The sequence below is a fragment of the Ictidomys tridecemlineatus genome, chromosome 5 (assembly GCF_052094955.1).
Source record: "Ictidomys tridecemlineatus isolate mIctTri1 chromosome 5, mIctTri1.hap1, whole genome shotgun sequence".
Classification (NCBI taxonomy): Eukaryota; Metazoa; Chordata; class Mammalia; order Rodentia; family Sciuridae; genus Ictidomys; species Ictidomys tridecemlineatus.
In genome coordinates this window covers 135,788,312-135,814,579 of record NC_135481.1, presented here as the reverse complement: position 1 = coordinate 135,814,579, position 26,268 = coordinate 135,788,312, and the positions used below count along the sequence as shown (strand labels likewise).

Below are 26,268 nucleotides of genomic sequence, written 5' to 3'. Positions count from 1 at the left end.
AAACCCAGGGCCTCGGGCACGCTAAATAAGTGCTCTATCACTAAGTTATACTATCAACCAAAAAGTTTTTAAAAATATAATACTGGTGAGATGAAATTATGGGCAACAATATTTTTCATTATTATTCAATCTTCCTGTGGTAAATATGTGCTACCTTTTGTAGGCAGGTAATAAAATAACCACTTTGTTCCTTTTCTAATGGAGTCTAGCAGCTCTGCCTGAAAAGAGGGCATAGGGACAGTGTGCTCTTAGGCCTACTTTGGCCCAGGAAGAGGCTGGCACTTGGCCTCTTGTTTTCTCCAGCCTCTTGACCAGCCAGCTCTGGCCAGCTCAGCCATTTACACGCCCAGAACCGGTTGTTTCAGGAACCGCCCAGAAATCAGCTGTTGCTTTCCTGGAAGATAGGAGAACCAGGACATGAAGGTCTAAAGAGGGACCGGCAAGGTCACTTGATAAATGTGAGATATTTATAACCATATCTCTCCCCTCCTGCAGATCTCTTCCTTTACTCTCTCAGGGCGGTCTCCCATTGGACGCTAAGGAAGGCATTTATCATGGGTGGAGATCTGGGTGGATTCACAGAGGGTGGCTTGCTCCCCTCTCTCATTGCCTCCTACTATAAACAATACTACCATTATAGCGAATTGACCACGTGTCAGGTGTTTCTCCACCACTGCATTTCACACCACAACCCTGTGAGGTCCCTACTGGTCTGATGCCCACTTTATAGGTGAAGAACTCAAGGATCAGAGAGGTTAAGGAACTCGCCTAAGCTAACAGTAGTGAATTCCAACCCGGGCCAAGCCAGGGCTCCAGCTAGTGAGACCGCCCCGCTTAGGGACAGGACCAGCGAGCCTTCCAAGGTCAAGAAGGACGCAGCCCCGTGGACCCCGCGGCCTATTTGGGCATGCAGCCACGGTTGGGGACAAGACCCGACGCGGGGTGGGAAGACAGCCTGGAGTCCCGAGTAAATGCCCGGGGTCGGCCGGAGTAGTGGCCGGGCCGGGGCGGGTGGGGAGAGGGACCGCGCGGCTGCGGAGCCCAGAAGCCAGAAGTGCTGCTGGGGACCTTCCCGTAAACGCTGGCAGGGCGGGGCGGGGCGGGGCGGGGCGGAGCTTGGCCTCGGCCCAGCATTTCCGGGGACACCGCGCTGGACAGAGGGCGTTCGCTGGACCCTCCGGGCCCCCAGGGACTGCGTCGGGCAGTCCTGGCAGCGGGAGGGAGCCTGCAGAACCTCGGGCCGCGCTGTGGCTCAGAGGTGGCTACGCCGGGGGTGGTGACTCACTCCAGGTAGGCGCGCGTGGCGGGGGGGGTCGCCAGGCGGCATGGGACCTGCGGCCCCAGGGTAACAGACGAGGCCCAGGCAGCTGGACCTCGGTCCCCCACTCTCCGAACTACCACCTCCCGCCAAGCCCCTCTCCCAAGAGGGCGCCACCTGCACGCTCTGATGGGCACCCGCGCCCGCCACTGGGGGAGCCTGTTGCCATGGCAGCGCAGGAGGCTGGCCCACGTTCCCATGGCCACCGGGGGCCTCCGCTTCGAATCCTTTAACTGCGTCTTAAAACACTCTGCTTATGCCACCCCTTACTCCCAAACCGGGAATTCTGACCCGGGAGGGAAGAGTAGTCACTTGGAATTTGAAAAGGCTTGGGCCCTTCCTCATGGTGGTCTTTTTATACCCTCCAAATTAGGCCCTTTGTTACGGCTTTTTTTCTTCTCTACAGCAACCAGGTGGATTTAGGGGATAGGAGGGGAGGAACATGAGGGTCTTGGGAAAGAGATCCTGTTGTGGCCTCTCCAGAGCCATTATGATTTAGCACAAAAGTGCAGGAACCTAGGGTCATCTTGGGAAGGTCATCAAACTTCTGCTTATATTTCGTCACAGGGGTTGTAGCTCAGTGGTAAAGCGCTTGCCCCCCATGTGTGAGGGAGGCTCTGGGTTTGATTCTCAGCACTGCATATACGTAAAGAATCAAATAAAGCCCATCAACAATTAAAAATGCATATAAAAGTTTTCAAAAATCACAGGATTCTTGTGAGGGTTGAATGCCATAAGAGCATAGAAGCATATAATTAAAAAAAAATATTTCCCCATAGATGCTTTACAACTGGAAGAGATTTAGAAATCACTTAGTCCTGTGCTGCCTCATTTTCATGGGGGAAACTTGACTCGCAGATTCAATTACTTCCTAAATGATACAGTGAGTTGGTGGGAAGGCCAGAGTTTTAACTCAGTTGCCTGAGTCCCAGGCTGTGGCTGTTTTCCTTTGTGAATATTCTTTCCTCAGAGAAATAAGGTATATCACCCGCTATTGGCTGAAGATAATTTAAAGATGGAGATGGGAATGGGCATGGTGGCTCATGCCTGTAATCCCAGTGACTGGGGAGGCAAGGCAGGAGAATCTCAAATATGAGACCAGCTTCAGCAATTTAGTGAGACCCTAAGCACTTTAGGGAGGCCTATCTCAAAAAGAAATTTTTTTTTTTTTAAAGGGCTGGGGGAGGGACTGGGGTTGTGGCTCAGAGGTAGAGCGCTTCCCTAGCATGTGTGAGGCACTGGGTTCAAATCTTAGCACCACATATAAATAAATAAATCACCCCTGGATTCAATTCCCGGTATCAAAAAAAAAAAAAAAAAAAGAGAGAGAGAGAATGGGACTGGCAGTGTGGCTCCGTGGTACAACATGTGTTTAGCATGCTTTGAGGCCCTAGGCTCTATCCCCAGCTTCAAATAAATAAAATTAAAGACGGAGACATTGACAATAGGTAAACTAAAGATGGGAAATTGAGGCTTTTGCTTTAGGGAGAACTGAAAGATTCTCTCTCCCTGGCACATGGGTCTTATATGCCCAGAACTTTTACTTTAATGCTGTTATCTAATAGGAGCGAGAGAATTCAGCTACTCTCCAACATACTATCTCTTCTAAAGCCAACAAAGCTGAGACTAGAGATATATGAGTAAGAAAACCCTTTGCCCTAAAGCCAGGAAATGAGGCTCTAGCCCTTCCTGCATGGTGTGGTACCTTTTCCTTTGAACAGGATAGAGGAAGGTGGGAAAGAAAATCCAGGAGGAGCACTTGAATTAATCGTTTGGAAATGATTTGAGACAGGCAGCTAGAGCAGAAAACTCATTTATTCATTTAGTAAATATTTACTGTGTGCCTGCTATTTACAAGTTCTGCCCTGGGGCTGGAGATTTAAAAACCCGAGTTAGGCAGGTCTGGTTCTTGCACCAAGCAGCTTGTAGAAGAGAAGGGAAGAGAGGGATGGGATGTGCAAATGAGTGTTTTACTACAGCATAATGAGTGCCTTAATGGAAATCTGAGCTGAGTGCAGAGGGAACCCAGAGAAGCAACTCCGGAAATCGGCAAAAACAACAGGATTCTAGCCTCTACTGCCTGGGAGCACTGCTGGAGCTCTGCCAGGTTGGCCCTGGCCACTACCTTTTGGGAACAAAGAAATGAGTAATGGACATGTCTAAAGAAATGTGGGTGAGGATGGGTTTTCCCTGGAAAGAAGAGCTTAAAGGATCCTGATGAACTGTAAATGTAAGGCAGATACCATTTCCTTCACATTATCAACAATGCTTAGAAGGCAGCAAGTGCCCCAGAAACATTTGTGGGAAGAAGGAGTGAAGAAAGGAAGGATGGAGAAGGAAGGAAAAGAGGAAGAGATGAGAGAGAGAGGAATTGGAAGGCAGGAAGGACAACAGCCCATATTATCTGAAGAGGAGATGGCTTTAGAAACCTGGTTGAGATTCTGACTATAGGTAGAGTGCCCATGTGGGCCCTGGAGTAGAAGATCTGGGTCTGGTCCTAGACCTGACTTAGCACTTGTGTGACTTGAGCAAGTTCCCGAGCCTCTCTGTGCTCCAGTTTCTTGTCTGTGTAGTGGGAGTAAACTGTAACTTATGTCTCCCTCTGTTGTGAGGATTAAATAAATGATTAAATGTAAAAAGGTCAGCACAGTGTTAAATGTCAACTTTGATTTAGGTGAAAAGAGTTTGCCAAATATTTCACATCACAGTTATATAACTGTTCCAAAGTAAGGTATGATTTCTTTTTACCTGAAGAAGGCTAATTTTTTGTTTGTTTGTTTGGTACTGGGGATTGAACAGAAGAGTGCTCTGCCACTAAGTTACATCCCTAGACTTTGTATGTTTTATTTTGAGACAGAGCCTCATTAAGTTGCTGAGGGCTTTCTAAGTTTCTGAGACTGGACTTCAACTTGTGATCCTCCTGCCTCAGCCTCCAGAGTTTTGAGGATTATAGGCATATGTCAGAGTGCCTGGCTTGATCAAGGCTAATTTTGAAAGTTCCCTGTATCTGCAGATGAATGTAACTTAAAGAAATAGTTCCTCATTTTTTGGGGAGGGGAGTTTTTTTTTTTTAAATATTTATTTTTTTAGGTGTAGATGGACACAACACAATGCCTTTATTTTTATGTGGTGCTTGAGGATCGAACCCGGGTCCCGCCTGTGCTAGGCAAGCGCTCTACCACTGAGCCACAATGCGGGAGTTTTTTATTTTGTTTTGTTTTGTTAGTTACTGGGGATTAAACGTAGGGGTACTGTAACACTGAGCTACATCCTTAGTCCTTCCTATTTTTTATTTTGAGATAGGTCTTATTAAATTGTCAGGCTGGCCTCTGACTTTTGATCCTCTTGCTTCAGCCTCCTAAATCACTGGAATTACAGGCATGAGCCACCTAACTTATGTGTCCCTCTGTTGTGAGGGAGTTGACAAGGATCCTTTTGAAATCAGATGAAAGCTCTGATCCCCTTTCTCCAGAAATAGCATGTCATTCTTGGGGTTCACAATTTCCTGACGCCTACCCTGGGGTTAAGGGGCTCCCTGCTCTGCTCCACATCCCACAGGCTGCAGTGAAAAGGCCTAAGGCAGCATTCATTGAAGAGGCTCTAGGAGGTGCAAACAGGGTCTGCTCTTTCAAGGGGGTATGGAAACCACAAGATAGGAGATTTGGAACTAATCCCATGTCTGGGTGGGTCTGGCTCCTTAGAGCTCCCTCCCCTGTTGGGACCAGGCTAGGGCCACTCGGAACCTCAAGTGCTGCAGAGTTCCTGGTGTGGCAACCTCTAGCCTGATGCTCACTTTACATTTATAAATGGTGCTGTTAGCAAGTCCCAGGGAGTCATGGGCCTGGGTAGTTAGTGTATAAGCTCCCTCAGAAAAGTCTTTGTTGCCCTTTCTGCGAGTGTTGTCTCCTAATGCCATTGCTTTAGGGTGGCAAGTGGGCATACCACTATGGGTTGGGTATTTCTTAGAACCTTCATTCTGGCAAAGCAGGGTGGAAGTACCATCCTTGCAGCCACAGAAAAAATAGCAACCTATATGTCCATTCCCACCACCCTTGTAGGCATACCAACCTGCCTACCCTCTGGATTCAGCATCACAGTCAAGAGAAAGGCTCTATCTGGGAGCAAGAGTGGCAGCCACCAGGTAATCTAAAGTGATCGAGACCTACCAGGTGGCCTAAAATGCCCATCCTCTCTGGGACAAAAGAGGCTAAGTGGAGAACCTTGGGCCTGGGAAGGAAGTTTTATTCTCTTGGGTAATGGCAGGGCCCTGGCCTTCATAGAGCCTGGGGCTCAGAGTGGATTTACGTAGGAAAGAACTCAGTGGCAAATGGAGAGATAAGTTTCTTACTTCTTAAGATCTTGGGAACTGAGTCTTATAATAAGCTGAACTGGAACCCGAGACTCTTTCTCCCCCAGGCCTGAATCCTTCTTGCCCCATCCTTACCTGGCCTAGAACACTTACCTTCTACCTGTGAGAGGCTGCAGTGGTTTGAGAGCAGGGCAGAGTTGCTGGGCAGTCACTGTGCACCTTCAGGGTTATAGGTGCTAAGTAACTGTCAGGCCAATTACCCTATGCTCTCTAGTCCCCCCAGTGAGCAGGCCTAAAGGCACAATATCTCCTGAGCTAGTGTTGGGGGTGCAAAGGAGTGACAGTGGCAACTTCATGTTCTACCCTGCCTGCGCAGGGACAGGTTGAGCCCTGCAGGTTGCACAATACCCCTGTAGGGCGGGGAGAGGGGGGGATCCCCTCCCAGGGAGTGGCCAAATCAGGCCCCAACAGGCCCAGTGGGGGTGGTGCTGGGTGGAAGGCTGCTCACCATAGCGGGCACACCCAGGTTTGGGCTGGGTAGGCTGGTTTCTTCTCCCTGTGAGAGTTGCAACCTCAGCACTGGATTTGTAGAAGGCAGCCTAACCAAGAAAAGAGCCTAGAAGGGGTGGGGTGATCCTTAGCATGGGCATCTAACATGGTTAAAAGTTGTTGAGGCTTTGGACAACTTTTAGATGGAGTGATACCATAGCCTGGAACATGGAGCATTCACTACATTCCAGTGTTGCCAATTGCTTTATAGGTATTATCTCTTCATTTCTTTTAACTGCTCTAAAGTACTGTTAGTATTCCCATTGCAGATGAGAAAATGGAGGTCCAGAGGGATGCATGGCTTTCTTTCCCATTTTTTTTTTAAACAAGTACTTTACCATTGAGCTACACCCCCAATCTAAACGACTTTCTTAAAGCCCACAAAAATAACAGGTAATGTTGATTTCTTCTGATAGAAGAACCTATGTGCTCAGTCACTGGATTCTTGCACTTACAGGATCAAGAAAAAAACAAAGGACCAGTGGACAGGAACCTGGTTTGGGGAATAGAGATGAGGCCATTTATTTACATTCATTGCCAGACCTTGGTTGAAAGCTGCCTGAGATTTGAAGGTAGTATTAGTACTAACCCTGGGTGGATGCCCTCTTCTGCAGAGGGCACTGCCCCAAGGAAGCACCCAGCCCCCAGGACCTGGCAGCTATTGGCTGATTTAAAAGCACACACAGGATGTGCCAGCTGGTGTCACTTGCTCATCAAAATGTATCCATGCTGCAGCTGAGCTACTTACCGAGCCCTAGAGAAGAGACAGAAGCAGCGTGCCCAGCCAGGGCAGGGTGGGGAGCTGCAGCTGCAGTTTGGTATAAGAGAAGGACTTGGGGCTACGAGGGGATAGTGGCAGGGGGCCAGGACCTGAGGAGCTGGGCCACAGCCAGTTTGTGTCTGCAAGGCCTTGCTTGGGCAGGCTGCCAGTCAGCACCAAGAGCAGGGAGGAGTCTGGAGACTACCCTAGGAGGGAAAGTGGGACCTCTGGGTTCAAGCTCCACTGGACTTGGCAGGAGGCCCCTCCCCCAAGGGCAGCAAACAAAGCAATGACTCCCGAGTAGAATTGTGGGAGCCAGGGAGCCAGGCTCCCTGGGTGGGAATCAGAGCTGGCAGGCTTGGCTAGGGGCTGCCTGGCAGGGGTCATTCATGGGCAAGGATGTCTTGTTTGCACCTGAGCAGAAGTGGTACCTCAGGTGATTAATCAGTATTGATGGGTTTAGGAGACTGAATGTGGCCTGCTGAAGGTTCTATGGCTAATGCTTGCCTGGTGCCTATTCCCAGCCTTCCTGGAGAGAAGGAACAGGAGAGAGGCAGCAGATAGATGTGTTCATTTGATTCACATTTCTTCTTCTTCTTCTTCTTCTTTTTTTTTTTTCTTTCTTTTTTTTTTTTTACAGGGATTGAACCCAGGGGTGCTTAATCACTGAGCCACATCCTCAGATCTTTTTTATTTAGAGACAGGATCTTGCTGAGGGACTCAGCCTCTCTAGCCACTGGGATTATAGGCGTGTGCCTCCACACCTGGTTTACAGTTTTCTTCTTGTTTTTTTAATTTTCTCTTTCTCAGTAGCCTTTCTTATTTCTCATCATTCTCTTTCCTTCTTCTGTAGTTCCTCTCTTTTTTTAAAATTTTACCACCTTATCCCCTTTTTGTTCCCTCTCTCTCTCTCTCTCTCTCTCTCTCTTTTTGGTCCTAGAGATTGAATTTAGAGGTGTTCTTCCACTGAGCTACATTTCTAGCCGCCCCCCCACCCCATTTAACTTTGAGATAAGGTCTCACTAAGTTGCTGCAGCTACCCTAAAACTTTCCATCCTCCTGCCCCTCCTGCCCCAGCCTCCCAAGTAGCTAGGATTACAGGTGTGGCCACCATGCCCAGCCAGTCTCTCTTTTTTTCCCTATGATAATAGATAGAAAGTATAAGTTTACATACAGTAAAATGCATGGATCTTAAGTATACAGCTTGACATTTTAACATTTGTACACACTTGGAAAACCAATACCAGATCTAGATATAGAATGTTTCTATCATCCCTCAAGTTTCCTCCTCTCCTTCCTACAAGTCATGTACTCACTAGTCTGACATCTCTCACCGCAGAGAAGTTTTGTCTCAACTTTGTTATAATGTCTTCCAATGCACATTTTACCTCTTATTCTTTATTTTGTGTGTGTGCTACTGGGATTTGAACCCAGACACTTAACCATTGAGCCACATCCCCAGCCCTGTTTTATATTTTATCTAGAGACAGGGTCTCCACTGAGTTGCTTAGGAACTTGCTAAGTTGCTGAGGCTGGCTTTGAACTCGAAATCCTTATGCCTCAGCCTCCCAAGCCTCCTCAGTCTCCCAAGGGATTACAGGCATGCATGCGTGTGCCACCGAGCTTCCCCACATTACCTCTCATTCTTGTGCCTTTGTCCTTATGTGTGCATAAGACAGACCCTCAGAGAAGGCAGGAGGGTCAGAATGGAAGGATGAGTTAGGACCAGTGAGCACGGGTGGAGATGGAGATGGAGGGCCACACTTTATGATGACTTCATCCTGCTGGCTCCGGGCACAGAGGAAGTGTTGCTTTTCTCTCTGCCCCCCCCCCCCCCCCGCCCCACCACCACTCTGTACTCCCTTTCCAAGCTGCCCCCTGAGCTCTTTATAAACACTGACAATTCTAGCCAAGAAAGACTTGCCTCCATCCAAGAGAAGCAGAGGGGAAGAAGAGACATGTCATTGGCTTGGGAACCACTCTTCAGCCCATAGGAAGTCTGTTCAAAGGAGATTTTTCTCTGTCGGTTGTCCTTCTGTTTCTTCCAGTCTGGGGAGAACACATTAGCACACTCACAGAAGACGGTGGAGCCCATGAGGACTGAGGTTGCCAGGCTGGGGATGCGGGTTAGAGGGCTCTTCTCCAGGCCAACATTGGGCCCCTCCTATTGTCAGCCCTGTGGAGCTCGTACTGGAGTGCCATGAGAGGCAATGGGGGTTTAGAAGACTGAAGACCTGTCACTGCCCTCAAGGGGCTTGCTGCCCAGTTGGCACAAGACATACTTTTGAAGCATTTGAGCAGCCGTGAGCAGGATATAATTAACCACCAAGTGAGGCTGCAGCAGCCCCTGCCTCCTCTCCCCAGAGATGAGTATAGCCTTGTGTTGCCAAGACACGGGCAGACCAATCTTTCTGCCACCTTAGGAACTATCTGATGTTGAGATTCAGGTTCTCAACAAAGACTAATTGAGCAGGTGGCCACAGATCAAGTGCTGCTCTAAGTAAGGGCAATAAGCAGAAAACAAGAGAAGGAAATGCTGTAACCATTATCTTCATTTCGACAAAATTTCTTGAGGTTTTTCCCATAATAGTCTTGAGGATAATATGGAGAAATGTGGGCTGAATAGTGGAGTTAGGAGGGCACAGAGATAATTGCTCAACCTATTAGGGCTATTGGTCTATTTTACTATTGAGGGGATCCTATGACATGCCACGGGGCTCTGTTTTCGGTTGTCTTACTTATTTTTCCCAAATGAAGAGCTAAAGGATCGGTACAAAAATATCCATAACTTTACCTTTATTGACAAACTGTTTTTTTTTTTTTGAAAGTTTTTTTTTTTTAAAGAGAGAGGGAGAGAGAGAGAGAATTTTAATATTTTATTTTTTAGTTATCGGCGGACACAAATCTTTGTTTGTATGTGGGCCGCACGCATGCCAGGTGAGCGTGCTACTGCTGAGCCACATCCCCAGCCCGACAAATTGTTAAAGTTTTACCGTAGTCATGTTCTTACTCTTTCTTACACACACACACACACACACACACACACACACACACACACACAATTTTTTTTTTGCTGAGTATTTGAAAATAAGTTGTAGTATCATGACACCTCTAAAAACCTCAATAGGCATTTCCAAAAAACAAGGACTTTATCATACATAAGAAATACCATTATCATACCTAAGAAAATGAGCAATATTGAGCATGCCTGTAATCCCAGCTGAAGTAGAACTATTGTAAGTTCAGGGTAACTTAGTAAGACCCTATCTCAAAAAAATTGGGTTCAGTCCCCATACAAAAACAAAAAAACCTAGAAAATAAACAATAAAGTCAATAAATACCAGCTGGGCATGGTATTTATTACACACCTGTAATCCCAGTGATTTTGGAGCCTAAGGCAGGAGGATCACAAATTTGAAGTCAGCCTCAGTAACTTAGATCCTGTCTGAAAAAGGAAAATAAAAGGGCTGGGGATGTAGCTTAGTGGTAAAGCATTCCTAGGTTCAATCTCCAATACCAAAAAAATTTTTTTAAAACCCAGTAAATATCATCTTACACAGTCTATATTAAAATTTTCCCAATTGCTCCATGGCATTTTTTCTCTCCAAGATTCAATCAAGGTTCATTTATTACCTTTGGTCATTATGCCTTTTTAGTCTCTGAACCTAAAATGGTCCCATCTTTTTTGCCTGTTACTAGATTGACCTTTTGGAAGAATTCAGGCTAGTTGTTTTATAGAATGTTCCCACATACTGGATATGTCTGATTGCATCCTTGTTATTAGATCTGGATTAAACACTTTCGGCAAGAATGCCACAAGATTGTTGTATACTTCTTTTTTTAAAAAAAATATTTTTTAGTTGTAGATGGACACAATATCTTTATTTCTTTTTATGTGGTGCTGAGGATCAAACCCAGTGCCCCATACGTGCAAGGCAGGCACTCTACTACTGAGCTACAGCCCCAGCCCTGTTGTATACTTCTTATTGCATCAATTTCAGGAGGTAAATTATGTCACACAGTTCTATAACCAGTGATGATACTTTTGGCCTTTTGGTTAAGATGGTAGCTACCAGATCTCTCTCTCAAAGATAATTCTTCCCTTTGGTAATTAGTAAAGTCATTTGTGGGACAGACTTTAAGACCTTGCTAATCATACTTTCCTAATAATTTGCCATCCAATTGTTTCACATTCATTGATGATTCTTGTTTGAGTCTACATTTTTAGTCAGCATTTTTCTGTAAAGAAAATCTTCCTTTACAGAAGATTTTCTTTACAGAAATTAATGGATTATATTTTAATTTCATGCATTAGAAGCCATTATGCTATTTGATGCAAAAAGTGGTCATCAAGCTGGCTCCTAAGTCCCTTCCCGCCCTGCAAAATTTGCTCAGTAACAGAATAAGGCACCTCCTAGGTCTCCTTTTGACATGACCCCATAAGTCTTTGATTACTCTTTGCTTTCTGGGCCAACAAACTGTCCTGTGTTTACTTCGTACTTTTCCTTTCATTTTCCAAGGAGTCTTTATTCCTTTTATAGGAAACTGGTTTATAGAAACCAAGATCTGGGTGTTAGGTCTGCTCATCCATTATCTTTATCAATGACTTGTATAAAGGCATAGGAATACTTAGCTAAATTTACAGATTACTCAAAAGTGGGAGGGGAATATTGCAGCAATATTCAAAATGACTTCAGGAGGATGAAACCTGGGCCAGAATCAATAGATTTACAAGAGATACAAAGTCCTGTGTTGAACTGAAAAAGCTAATTGCCTAATTTCAGATTTGGGGGAGGTCTTTACTGGATCAAAGCGTATAAAAACCTAGTTCTATAGCTGGCCATGGTAGCGCATGCCTGTAATCCCAGCGGCTTGGGAGGCTGAGGCAGGAGGATCACAATTTAAAGCCAGTCTCAGCAATTTAGTGAGTCCCTAAGCAACTTGACAAGACCCTGTCTCAAAAAAAAAAAAAAAAAAAAAAAAAGAAAAAAGAAAGAAAGAAAAGAAAAAATAAATGGTGTCTGTGTGGGAGTAGTGGGGACATGGCTCAGTGGGTAAGCACCCTGTGTTTAATCCCTCGTACCAAAAAAAAAAAAGTTCTATTGTTAGTTAAAATGAGCCTGTAGTATTTTGTGACTCTTAGGTTACACTCATTCATTCATTCAACCAATATTTATTGGGGCCTGCCACCATATATCAGTACTGTTCTAAATGCTTAGGACAGGTTAACAAACCAACCAAACACAATTCTTGCCCTTTGATTTTCACCATTGAGCAGAGGAGAGGGGTGACTTGATTTTCTTTGATACTGGGGATAGAACCCAGGGGCACTTTACCATTGAGCTCTATCCCCAGATCTTTTTATTTTTATTTTGAGATAAGGTCTCACTAAAATTGTTGAGGCTGGACTGCCTAAGGATCCAGGGATTATAGGTATGGGCCACTGTGCCCAGCCTGATTTTCATTTTTCTTTCTTTTTTGATCATAGTCTTTTTATTTTTTTATTTTAGAGACAGGGTCTTGCTGAGTTGTTTAGGGCTTCACTAAGTTGCTGAAGCTGGCTTTGAACTTGGGACCCTCCTGCCTCGGACTCCCCAGTCACTAGGACTACAGGCAAATGACACCACCAGCCCCTGTGGAATTCTGTATCCAATGCTAGGAGCCCCTTTAAAAGGGATGCCTAGCTTGCACCATGTGCACACAAGGATGTCAGGATGGTGGAGGTGCAGATATCATGTAACAAGAATAAATTTGGCTTGAAGAGAGGAGACCTGGGCCACTTGGAGTGCTGTGCTCACCCTCTGCCTGCTGTGGGAGAGGATATGGCAGCAGGGAGGCAGGGCAAAAGGATGTGACTCTGAGGACACTGATTTTGGCTGCGGGGTGAAAAAGAGTTGTCTTGCAATTGCAGCAAATTCCTGGAGACTTGGTTCCCAGGGCACGGAACTGAATAGCAGAGGCTTTCAAATTCCTTTGTTATTGTAGTTAAATAAGGACTTACATTTTACTGTAATCCTGTGCACACTTAGGAAAAACTGAAACAGGTTTCCCAAAACATCCATTCTGTGATCAATGAACTCTGCTTTTTCTAGGTTGGTTTTTCACCAAATTGATTTCAGAATTCAATAAGGGGTTCAGGCTACTACTGAAAACCCCTGGTCTCAGCATTGCTGAACTCCACCCATAGGGATGTTGGGAGAATTGTGGAATACCACTCCAGCATTAGTGGGTCCTTTCCTCTGCCAGGTCAAGTGCATATTGTGAAGAAGATCTCATTTTCTTGGCAGTGTAGTGCATTAAATTCTCTTAGCCCACTTAAGCTAATTTTGCCCCGCCTCCCGGGCTTAGGGTGGACAGAATTCTAAGCATGGTCAAACCCCCCGCAGGGTACCTAGACTAAGTGCTGAGCATGTAGTGAACGGCCAGCTAAGACCTGCAGTGGATTGACTCGTGCGGAAATTAGATTCGCAAGCAACCAGCCCCCCTGTCTGCATGAGCTCTGCGGAGTTCATTTGTTCACAGACAAGTGGGTGCCAGGAAGGGGGGATAGGGGGAGCCGCACATAAAGGAAAGAGACCGAGGCCTGACCTTCCCAAGGCGCACAATTCTCAATTTGAGGTCTCGGAGGAGCCAGAAGGGGGCCCTACCCCGCGCTGGTGGGCGGGTCTGAGAGGTAGGGCGGGGATCTGGGGGTCTTCTGTGGTTCGTGGTCCAGGGCTCCAGCTGCGTCGGTGGCTACTTGATTTCGCGGCTTGGCCGCTCCTAGCGAGCCCAGAGGGGGTGCACTAAGCCTGCGCCCCTTATGCTTCCAGCACCCAGGAAAAAGGAAGAGGGAAGGGGAGGGTTGGACAGGAGCGGAGCCCAGAGAGGCAGGACTAACCGCCCAACTTCCTCCTTGCCCTCCTCTCCCTCCCTCCCTTCGAGCGACACTCGCTGGGGAGCTTGGTCTGAACCCACTGGCAGGACGTGCGCCCGGCGGGAGGATCGCGGTGCCGGGGGCTCCTGGCCAGCGTTGCGGCTACCCACGTGACTCGTTCCCCGTCCGCGTCCCCTACCCCCAGGTCTGCAAGGGGAGGCCGGAGGAGTGACTCGGGGGCCGGACTGCGGGGCGGGGCTGCTGCCTGCGATTCCAGTTAGCAACCTGAGCCCGAGCTCGAGGACGCCGTCTCTCGCCGCGGTCCGAAGTCGAAGCGCCGCGATGGGCCGGGCAAGCTGGCCAGCCACCCCGCTGCTGCCGCTGCTGCTCCTCTCTCTGCTCCTGTTGCCGCCGCCTCCGACGCGAGCTCTCAGCCCCAGGATCAGCCTGCCGCTGGGTGAGTGCTGCTGCGACCCGCGGGGTGCAAGGAGGGGAGGGCTGCTTGGAGAGGTGCCTTGTGCAGAAGTGACCGTGACAAAGGAGGGAGGAGGGGGCCTATGGGAGGTTTGGGATCCGTTAGGATACCTCTTTCGAAAGTGCTGAGGGGAGGGAGGGAAAGGAGAGGGGAGCTGTGGGGCCGAGGGCCTCTTTCTTCCGTTTTCTTTCTGGGCATGGAGGGGGTTTCACTCACTGTCGCCGCCGCTCATCCCCTAAGAGGATACATTTTCCGTTGTGTCTGGGGGCCTCCGGGTGCTGACCACCTGGCCTACACTCGGTGGCCACCCTGTCCATCTCCTTGTCTTTGATGCTGGCCAGAACCGGCAGCGGTGCCGCCCCTGGTGCCGCCCCCGAGCACGGCTCTGGGTGGAGGGAGTCTGGTGCTTGCTGTACTGTAAACACTGGGGTTCTGGTATTCCTAGCAAGTTACTGCAACTCCAGGAGAGGTGGCTGGCTGGCGAGCGCCTGATCTTTCTTCCCTGCCCCTCTGTCCTTGACTGGAGGGAACCCCCATCTCCACCGCCCCACGTCCTGAGAGCTAGCCCTCTTTAGAGTGACCTGGAATGCCATCCTTTTGGGCCACCTTCCTCTGGTCGCCTCCCTTTCCAGTTTCTGCTCTTGCCTCTTTACTCCCAGCTCCTCTTGGCCATTCAGGCTTTGGAATCAGAGGGACCTGAGTCCCCAGCCCAGTAAGTACCTTCTGCTCCCCAGTTTCCTTATTTGGGAAGAGGACTCAGTCCTAGGTATCTTGTAGAGCTATCTTGGGGATTTGATAAAACTAGGTGCAGTATATGGGCATAGGCTTATAGGTGCTCAACAAATGTTTCTCCAAGCCCTTTAACTGGTTGTCACCTTGTATAAATTAGAATAAAGCAAATTAGAGGTTACAGACTGAAACAGTCCAGGCTTCCTCTCCTCACAGCATCCCCACCCCTAAAAACATCCTATTTACAAAAGGAAAGAGCAGAATCAGCACTTAAATTAAGGCAGGGCTCCAGTGACCTGAGTAGCCCTATGTTAACATCTATCTGAAGCATTGCAGACGGCCTGGGTTCAGATCCTACCTCAGCCACTTAGTATTTAGTATCCCTGTGACCTGGAGCAAGCTAATTCTGTGGACCTTGGTTTCCTTATTTATAAAATGGGGATAATAATTGCACCTAACTCAAGTTTCTCAGTATTAAATCATCACATGTTTGAAAAGTCCTTAAGGCAGGGCTCAATAGGTGTTAGCTATCATTCTTGATATACATTGACCTTGGACCACTCTTACACATCCTGCACAGAGCTAGGGCAGTTTTTCCTGAGGAGGGGATGGTGCTGGGGGTGACTGCAGCCCCTTGGATGCTCCAGCTTGTGAAGTGAGGATGAACAGGTGTGTTTAGCCTCAGGCTGACTGCCTTGCTATTTCTGCCGTGACCTTGACTTATTTTTGGCCTTCAGACCCTCTTAGTTTGGGAAGTGAGGTGAAGTGGAGACAGATCCTCTGATGGACTTCACTTATACCTTGGGGAAACTGGACTGGCTCACAGGGCCATGATAGATGCAATAAGTGTCCCACTCAGAAAATGCAGTAAGTGTTGTGTCCAACTCAGAAAAGGGTGACTGGAAAGCAGAATTGGGGAACTGTGAAGGGGGAAAATAAGAGGACCTGCTTCCTGAAAACAGCTGAACTCTTAGTTATTAACTGCACAGTCCTAGCACCTGGCTCATTTCCACAGTTAGGCTCTAGTGGGGACTTTTGTCACACACCAAACCCCCTGTACAGGTCACACCAGTTTATTTGTCAGGACTGTCACAGATTGTACAAGGGTGTCTAGGTGAGAGATTCAGAGGGCCTGAAATACAGTCCATAGTATTCATCAGACTGGAAGTCCTAAAGAAAAGACCCCTTCCACTGTGCTCTTGGGGCCAGGTCTTCCCAGATGGAACCCCTTTTCCAGTCCTACCAAATCCCTAGAATAGTTCAGCAATACCCCCACCTACTGAACTATGGAACACATATCCACACTTGATTGAGCTACCACACCTGGCATACTTCCCCTCCCTGAGCTTCTGCCTGGCCCTTGATACCTGTCTCTACCTCCTATCTATACACAGATCCTTTGCCTGTCTGGGAGTTCCAAAGGGGAATGCTCAATAGTAACTGAACAGGCTCATCCTCAGTGTGGCTTGAGGCAGTTTCCTCCCTCATCCCTGGGGGCTCGTTAGATGTTCCTGGCAGCCTGCCCATCTTGGGCAGGCTTATGGTGACCAAGGGATGCTTGGCCCAGGGCCTTTGGGTCCTTCCTTCACATGCCTCTCAGGAAGAGAAGCATGGGACCGGAGACCACACCCCCTCTTCCTGCCACCTACCTTCCCCTACTGAATTCTCACCTAAACCTCCCAAGGGCCAGGATGCCTAAGACAGTGGGCTATGTCCACAGCTTAAAACAAATCCATTGAAATGGATGGAGCATCTAGTTGCTCTGCATCTGGGGTCCCTCATGGAAAACCCCCACCATCAGTGTTGATGAATAGCACATTCTTGGGGCCTTTAGGTGGTGAGGGCATTTGTGGCCTTACCCAGTATCCAGCAGGAAAAGGACGACTAGGGGTAGGCAATGGGGACTCCAGAGTTATCTGGAAGTCTCTGTGAAAGGAATATATGAGAGAAGAGTATGGAACTTGAGTTCTTTTGCACTGAAAACTGAAAAGTTCTAGGACCAGAGCATTGTCAGTGGCAGGAGTGATATTGACTATAGGGTCCAGTGCCTCCCAGCCTGGCCATGTGAGAAGAAATAAAACAAATCTGTTCCCTGTTTCACCAAAATCTTATGTAATTCCCTTATTTAGGCAATTTAAGGGAGTTATAATGTCCCCCTGCCCAAGAAGTGCATTTCTGGAAAGCTTGGACACAGTGTGTCTGAACTAGATTGAAAATAAATCTATAGGCCTGCAAACTTCAGTCAAGAAAACCCCACTGAGCAGAGAGCAGGGACCTTGGCATGAATCAGATGCTAATCCTCTGATCCTGGGTCAGGCACCCAGGGTGAAGACTGCCTTGAGAGGTCCCCTGTGCTGCTTGCTTGTTTAGTCTTATCCCACCCTCCTTGTTGCGGCCTCAGCTCGGAATGAGTCTTTGTCTTCAGCTCTGTCCCATCCGCTGGCCTTTTCATGGTTCTTCAGGGCCAAATGGACAGGGCTGTAACTGAATGCTAAGAACCTAGTTGGGAAAACTAGCTGTCCTCCCTCACTAACTACATATCCCAGAGCAAGCTTCCGGCCTTCTCCAAGCCTGCTCTCATGTTGGAAAGACTGGAATAATAATAGCAGGACCTGTCGCCCAGACTCCTGAGAGGATTACATTAAATAATGCAAGTAAAGTGTTTGGCATGATGCCTGGCACGTGCTGCGAGTGTCCCCAGTAAAAGATAGTAGCTTCTGCTCTGCTGTGCTAGAAAGTCCCTCCAGCCTCACTGTGTGAGTCTTTTTGCACCAACATGGTGGACATCGTGTGAGTGCTGGCTGTATACAGCCCTCTGTAGAGGATAGGGAAGATCAGAGTTGGAGAGGGACAGGGAGGGAGAAGATGTCCAGTCCCAAGCAGATGAGATTCTTGGGGCAAAGGGGAACTTTGATTTTTTTTTTTTTTTTTTTGAGGGGAAAGTACTGGAAATTAAACCCAGGGGTACTTCACCACTGAGCTATATCGCCAGTCCTTTTTAGTTTTTATTTTGAGACAAGTTCTCACCAAGTTACTCTGGGCCTCACTAAGTTGCTGAGGTTTTTAGGTGATATAGTTGGTGTTCTAGCATTTGGAGCTTAGAAGAAGGTAGAAGGTGAGGTAATGGGGATAGAGCTATTGTGAGCACCAGGCTTTCATGGTCTGGACTTATAGGTAAGATTGCTCAGGATCACAGGGGGAAGGATTTTGTCCAGGTCATAGAGTTCTGCCTCCGAAGCCTGTGATCTGACCTATTCTCCATTGGGACCCCTGAGCTCTGCACTCATGGGTCCATCTCGAAGCCCATCTTCTATATTAGAGGGCTCTAGCGGGGTGGGGCCTTCAGTGAGGGACTTTCAGTGGGGATGTAAATGGGAGACAGAAGCTCTCATTCCACCCTACTCTTCAAGAGGGTCCAAATTAACCAACTTCCCTCCCCATTTTTGGCCTCTTGTTGTACATCCTTCAGAAGAGGCCCTTCCTCTGGAACAGGAAGGAAAACTGCCGTTGTGGAGTGCCCACTGTGCCAGGTGTGTTGTCTTATCTTGTGCAAAAGAGAAAGTCAAGCTTAAAGACTCCAACTCATGTTGTCAGGGTTGTGCAGCTAGAAAGATAAGGGTCCAAGACTGGACCACAGTCCTCTGACTCAGGAACCACATTTCCTCATGAGAACAACTGCTTCTTGCTTCACCTGTGAGTTGGACAAAAGCAGCAAAATGACCCCAGCTCACCTTTTGGGTAATTGATAAGTTATGTGATTCCATCTGTAAAGAAATCTATTGAGGCCACTCTTGGATAGGACAAGGAAGCCAGCTGAAGCACCTGAGGACATAGCCCCGTTTGGAAATGTGGCAGAGCCCAGCTGACCTGACCAGGATTGCAGAGCACAGGAGACAGGGGACAGATGTCTTAGAGGTTTGCAAATTCTGGGGTAGTAAGCAAGAGCCAACCTGAAGATATATTTGGTTTGGCCCCCAGGTAATGGTAAAATTTTAACTAGTGGCTGATATTCAAAACTAAGGAAATTTTATATAAAAATCCTCATTTCTGACTTTTTAGATGACCTGGCAAGGCTGCACCCCCTTTCCATTTGGCAGTAAGCATCCAGGACAGTGGAGCTGCCACTGCTTCAGAGGGCACTCCTGCCTCCGGGTGGCTGCACCCCTCTTCCTTCCCTGCTGGAGTGAGCAAGCATCAGAGGTGGAGGTGACCAGCGTGCTGCATGTTGCCCAGGGAAAGCATGTTACCCATATGACACATGAGAGAGGCGTAGAGCAAGGTTGGGAGGAAGGAAGGCAGTCAGAGGAGCAGCAGAAGTCCTGATTGCTGGTGACCCCTGGTCTTTGCAGAGCCTGGTGTGCCACATGGGCCGGGTTGTTGCCTTTCGTTGCAATCCCTTAAGGCCTCTCAAGAGTCAGGTGATTTGTTCAGGGTTGTAAAACTGGTCAGTGATGAAGTCAGGATTCACATGCGGCTCTTGTGACCTCCTACTCAGTGCCCCTTCTTTTGGTACTGGGGATTGAACTGGGGCACTCAACCACTGAGCCACATCCCCAGCCCTATTTGTATTTTATTTAGACAGGGTCTCACTGAGTTGCATAGCACCTTACTACTGCTGAGGCTGGCTTTGAACTCGTGATCTGCCTGCCTCAGCCTCCCAAGCCAGTGGGAGTATAGGCGTGCACCACTGTACCCGGCACTCAGTGCCCTTTCTGGTCCTTGTGGCTTGTGTCCTGTCTCCCTCAGCCCTTTAGCTTCTATCTGTGGACCCTGGGATTGCAGGGCTGAGTATGCAGTGCTCCAAGAAGGGGACAGGGTGGAAGAAATTGCTTCTCAAACACACTCTTGTGAGTCTTGTGAAGTTCAGGACCTCCATGCTGCCTTTGAATCTAGGACCCTCCCAGGGCCAGAGCACCCCAAATTGGATGACTCTGTCACTCATTTATCCAGTCAACAAACATTTATGGTAAAACTCCGTAGTACTCACATAACCACATACAAATACAGAATACAAACATGACCAAAATGTGGTACTGTTGGCTTGATGGAAAAGACAGGTACAGAAAAGTACAGAAAGCTTATCATAATCATTAGACAAGGTCACCACTGCACTGTGAGAAGTGTGGACAGAAAATGATGGGCACACAAAGAAGGGCCTCAGCCCAGCTGGAGATTCAGGAAGGTCTCCTGGAGGAGGTAAAACCAAGCTGGGTCTCAAAGGATGAATGTAAGTCAAAGGAATGAAGGACCTTTTAGGCAGAGGGGACCACCTGAGCAGAGATAAGAGATGAGAAATGGGCCCTTGAGTTGCAGTTCTGTGTCACTTAATTGAAACGGGAGGGAGGTGGTGGGTTAAAGCTTGGATGATGGGGCACCACTGGAGGTTTTAATCAGGAAAGAAGTTCCCAGAGAACCTTCTTGTTGCAGCATAGGGAGGCTCTTGGGAGGCTGCTGTAGTGGCCCATGTGAGCAGATGGTGACTGGCCCTGGGCTGGGCAGTGGACATAGTGAGAGGAATGGATCTGGAAAATACTAAGGAGGATAAATTAGCAGGACTTGATGATAGATTAGATGTGTGTGGGTAAGGGAGAAGAAGGAGCACAGGGCAGTGGGGCCATACAGAGACACCAGATTCCAAGCCCATAGGTGGTAGTGGTGGTGCCCATTGAGGGTTTCCTTGTGTGAACAGATTTGGGGGTCATTAGCATCCACATTATTGAAGTGATGGGTATGCATGTGTGACTCAGGGGCTTTCCCAGAGTGAGAAGAGCAGGGTCAAGAGCAAATCCCAGAGAACAAGAACATTTGCGATTAGAGCCTTGAGAGGCTCTGGGGTAGATTAGTAACACATACTCCAAAGCCAGGCAGCCCAGGTTCAAATCCCAGCCCCACCACTTTTCTACTTGGTGATTCTCATCTGAAGAATGGAGATGACAAATCCTACCTGACAACCACCTTGGGAGGATTATGGCCCTTAATCTACATAAGGTGCTAGAATATGACATCTTTTTGAGGGATGGAGGCCCAGAAGGAGTGGAGAGAGATTGGAAATAATCTTTGAGACTGTTGGAGCATACACACCTGGCATACCTGCAGGACAGGTGGATAGTAGTCCACAGGCAATCCCTGGGCCCTTGGAGTGCTGACCCACTGAATGTGGAGCTGCTTGAGGTCTAATTCCCTCTTGGAGTAAGTGGAAGGTGAGGAATGGAGACAGCATGGGCTGCTGTCTTCTTTGGAGTTTGCCTAAGGGATGGGGAGAGTTATAAACTTAAGAATGGACTTAAAGGGCTGGGGATGTGGCTCAAGCGGTAGCGCGCTTGCCTGGCAAGCGTGCGGCCCAGGTTCGATCCTCAGCACCACATACCAACAAAGATGTTGTGTCCGCCAAGAACTAAAAAAAAAAATATATATATATATATATATATATTTAAAAAAAAAAAGAATGGACTTAAAGAAAAAAAACTGCTTTCTGAAAGTTCAAGTCTCTAAGGAGATTGGGGCTGGGATTGATGTTGACTATGCCGAGGGCCCCAGTATCCTCAGAAAAAATAGAAGCAGTTGAGGAGGAAGGTGAACTCTAAGGCAGAGCCCTCAGCACATGGGGGTGTTGAAATGGCCTGCCCCTGAGCAGAAGGCAGAGAAGCTGACCATGGTCCCAGGTGGGCCCTGGACCCGTAGATGGAGGTCAGGGCCCTAAATTGGAGGTGGCAGCTTGAGTAATTGTGTACAGGCTCCACAGCCTGGGGATTCTGACAGAAGCTCTTGGACAATTCACTGAGGGTCATGGCAAAGGGCGGCAGGCTGTCAAGAGTGTGCCCACTCTAGAACACAAATCTTTTGACTATTTTAGCCCGGGGGTGGGGGGGGAGCTTCTGCTACAGTTCTCCTGTAATCCCCCCCTACACACACACACACACACACACACACACACACACACACACACAATGGGAATGACCCTCTGATCGTGGACTGTGCTCTGGCGTGGTGACATCAGAGGTTGGTCTGCTGTTCCACACTCATGTAGCCTGGGGAAGAGGTGGCTGCTGGCTGCTCCCTGCCCCACACTGGGTGGTGTGCAGGAAGTACATCCAGGTCAACCTGCCATACCCTAGTTTATACTGACTGTAGTCCAGTCAGCCTGCCTGTCTCAGGGGTGGTGCCCCTACTGTTACATGTAGGCTCAAGGTTCTGGTGACTTGGCATGATGCCCCTGGGACACATCCTCTCAGGGCTGTCCAGGGACTTGTCCTGGCTCATTCCCCTCTCTCTGGGGCCAGAGGAGCCACTGGTTGCCTCCCCCACTGGAGGTGTTTTCTGGCCTCATCCTGCTGGGGCCTGTGGAGGACAGGATGTTAGGGCTAGGTCAGCATCTTGCTGCGATGCCAGGAGCCATGGAGGAGAGAAAGGTGGGGTGGAGCTCTGAGTCATGGCACTGCTACAACTCACTGGCAGGCCAGGGGTGGGGACTGCCCAGGGTGGGGATGGTACTGAGCTCTTTTCCCGTCTTAACTCAGAGAGCACCAAGCTTCCGGCTGAGTCACAGGGAAGGGGAGAGACTCTAGAAGGGGCTGGGGTCTGAGTTGTTCCCACATCACTTCCTGCTGAAAACCCACACCTCCAGGGTGGGGAGTGAGCCCACAGGTGACCCTGATGTGCCTAACGCAGCGCTCCCTCTTTAGGAAGGTTGGTGCTGGGGCAGCTCCGGGCCAGTCTCCATCCTGCCTTCTGGGAGGATATTCTGCCTAGCTTGCACTGGTCTTGGAGAAGCCATGGTTTTGGCCAGCCCAGGGCAGAAGGTGGGCTTTCATCCTGCCTGGGAAAACTAGCCACAGCCTCAGACAGGCCCAGCTTTCTTTATAGTGGACAGCCTACTGGGTAGATGGATTTGGAGGATGTCTAAGCAGCACATGCAGCCCAGTAGACAAGGTGAGACGTGTTCATTAGCACTGGAGCCACAACAGAGAACAACATAAAAGTAAAACTGACCCAAGATTTACCAACCCTTGCAGGAAGCAAGATGCAGAAACACCTGTCCAGTCACCTCTGCACAAAGAGCACCCAGGAGTGAGCACACAAGCATGGGCAGGCCCTGTGGTTAGGTGCACATAGACACAGACAGAGGCAGAGCACCACACAGGCATCTACAGTCACATCTACACTGGAGGTGACCCCAGGCACCTGTGAGCTTAGGCATTAACACCACTCACACAGGCACAGTCCAGCTCAGTATACAACACATACCTGCAACCCATACACATTTCTATTTTTGAGCTGTTTTGGCCATGAGACCCTTGAGTGACCAAATTCAGGCCTAGTTAGAATCATCTAGACTAAGTGCTTTAACCACACAGGTGAGGGAGGCCCCACTCCTCCAGTGGCCCTGCCCCTCTGGCCACTCTCGCCTGGCTGGATTTTCCTGCAGGGCTTTTGAATTTTGTTTTTGAGCCACTTGAGAATTGATCGTGTGCCAGACACCATGCCAGCACAGAGTAACGTGTGCAAAGTTGTTTTGAGTAAAGCTCTCAGTAAATGTGGGTTATTATGTATATTATTATTTACCTACATAATCTCATTTCTTCTCCTAACAACCCTATGAGGCAGAGTGCTATGATTGTCCCCATTTTACAGATAAGGAAAGTGAGGCTGTAAGAAGTTAAATGGCTTGTCCTGGTGGCACACAGCTAGTGAGTGCCAGAGGCTGGGTGTGAATCCAGGTCTCTGACTCCAGTTTGTACTCTCAATCTCTGGCTTGTTGAGATGTCCAGTGGGGAAGCCAGATCCACCAACCAGTCCTGGCCAAGCCCACAGTGTCAGGGGCCAAGGTCATCCATAAACTATGGGTTTAATTCTGAGGCTCAGGCAGAGGGATGTGGGCAAGCTTGGAAAGCAGTCCCCAGTGGAGATGTTTGGAGCCAAGGGACCCTTACCTACCTCAAGGTACATTCCACTTTCTGTCCCTTTGCATTTTGAAAAGTGTACTCCCAAGATGACTGGAGGGATGTGGGGGTTCTGGAGCAACTGGATTGTTTGGAGGACAAGGGACCCACTGATGACCAGGCTTCCCCTCCAGCCTGGCTGTGCTCTATCTGCAAGACCCTGGGCAGCTTGCCATCCTCCTCCCAGGCCTGAAAGGGGTTGAGCTGCCACCTGGGACTTCAGCTTATCTCCAACTCTTGGCATTTCTGTGTTTGGACATGTTCCAAGGGTGGCCTCCTGCTCAGAATTACAGGATCCACCCAGTTGGAAATGCCCCTCCAGTGCAGGCAGATAAGCATTGGCAAATTGGAGGCCGTCCTTGCTTTCAGAAAGTATTGTGGAGAGATGTGAAAGATGTAGCTATTTGCCTTAATCTCACTGATTCTTCACGAGAATCTTGTGAATTTCTTTTTTCATTATCCCTATAATTTGAATGAAGAAACTATAACTTTGTGAGTTGACGTCTACCCTGCCATACAGAAGGGCCCACTTGATGCTTCTCAGAATCACCCATGGTCTGGTAAAATGGCCCATTTTCAGGCCCTATCCTAGATCAGCAGCATCAGAATTTCTAGGGGTAGGCCTGGGATTTTCCCATATTTTGTGGACCATGGATTCAGGAAGGAAGCCTCATGGGCCAGCCTCCTGCTCTGGCTTCCTTTGGCTTAAAGCTCTTTGAAGGTTGATGATCTCATTCATAAACTGGTGATGACAATTGTACCTGGCTGTCCCATACAGTTGTGGGGATGCAGAGTTAGCATCTGCAATGTGTTTGGCATAGCAGGGAAGGGTCTCCTAGGGTGGTGGTTCTTCCAGGGGCAAAGCACAAGATGAGATTGCTTGTTCCAACATGCTTATTGGCTCGTGGCGTAAAATACAAGCAATGTGATTGGATCCCAATATGTTGGGGAAATTTCTGATCTAGGAGAAGTTGGGGGTGGGGGGTTGTGCTGGGGACTTTCCAGTGTGTAAAAATGGTGAGGAACTGGGACTCTAAGGCAGAAGTCCTAGAGTCTGATGTGATTCTGGACTTCGTGGTTGAAATATAGCCTCTTACTCATTTAAAGAGAGATTCTCTTCAGCTGAGCATGTTGGCACATGCCTGTAATCCCAGCGACTTGAGAAGCTGAGGCAGGAGGATCATAAATTTGAGGTCAGCCTCAGCAACTTAGTGAGACCCTGTCTCAAAAAGTAAAAAGGCTGGGGATGTGCCGCGACATGACTGAATCAGTCAGGGTCACTCCAGGTGAATTAGGTTGGCATTGAATAATCATACAGAAACAGAGAAAATACCTTTTTCTTGGGGTTCTTTGCCCCAGCTCCCACAAAGGAAGCAAGAGAGGCAGACAAAAGAGAGAGCGAGAGAGAGCACCCCTAAAGCCCTATTTCTTGAGGGGAAGACACTCTACCCAAATGAGGTAAGAGATTGGGCTTCAGCAGGGTGTAGCCCAGTCTCATTGGGTGATGTCCACTTCCAGAGCTTCATTCCCTGCCTAGTAAAGGTGAGGTCCACCTGCTTCGAGCTCGCTGTGAGTGGAAGCCAGTCCCATACCTACATGGCACAAGGCTAAGGTCAAGGGTCCGAGCTCACTCCTATGTGGCAGCTCCTGATAGGGATGTAGCTCAGTGGTAGATTACCCCTGGGTTCAATCCTCATACCAAAAAAGAGAGAGAGATCCTCTTCAGACTACAGCTGCCCTCTGTGGTTTCAGTAGAAAGTTTGGGCTCTAGTCTTCAGGCAGGACTGAAGAATTCCCCATGAATTCTAGCTCTGGTTCCAGAGTGTGACAAGACTTCCAGCTGCAGAGCCTACACACGTTCCCTATAAACTCCTATGACTAGTCTCCTTGTGTCACCACTTCCTCTCACCAGGAGTGGGATTGGACCTGCTGTCATCCTGTCAAGATAGCATTCTGTCAAGATGCTATCCATGTCATGTCTGGGCACGTACACTGGGAAGACCCACCTGAGAGCTCCCTGAGCATTAACTTCCAGGGGCCGAAAAACTGAGTTTTCCAGAAAAGGCTCATGTGCATTCTTTCTCTTAAACAGTGAAAACAAAGTAACTTCATTTCCCTTTTCTCTTTGGCCACCAGGAGGAGGCTCTACATTAAATGTGCAATCCATTTCTAGTAGCTGTGTGGAGACCTCATGACCTGCTTATGTGACTCTTTTCTTTCTTTCTGGTTTAAGTCTTCAGATATTTCCCCCCCTCTGCCCTTGATTTTCATGTTTATATTTCACTACTTTCTTTTCTTTTATGTTTCTTGCCTATTGTGGAGCCAGTCTGAGG

At 48.3% G+C, this 26,268-nt stretch overlaps 1 protein-coding gene across 2 annotated transcripts in view; it reads left to right on the top strand.

Moving 5' to 3' along the window:
- The first annotated feature begins 442 nt into the window (after nt 1-442).
- Nucleotides 443-26,268, top strand: part of Sema4b (semaphorin 4B) — a 39,188-nt gene continuing 13,362 nt past the window's right edge. The window contains exons 1-2 of one of the 2 annotated variants that reach the window (XM_078051156.1): nt 443-458; nt 13,998-14,249. In XM_078051156.1, the coding sequence (XP_077907282.1) occupies nt 14,135-14,249 (115 nt within the window). In that variant the 5' untranslated portion in view covers nt 443-458; nt 13,998-14,134. Of the gene's footprint in view, nt 459-1,117; nt 1,291-13,997; nt 14,250-26,268 lie in introns of those variants that run through there. The other variant, XM_013356337.4, reaches the window with a different exon arrangement.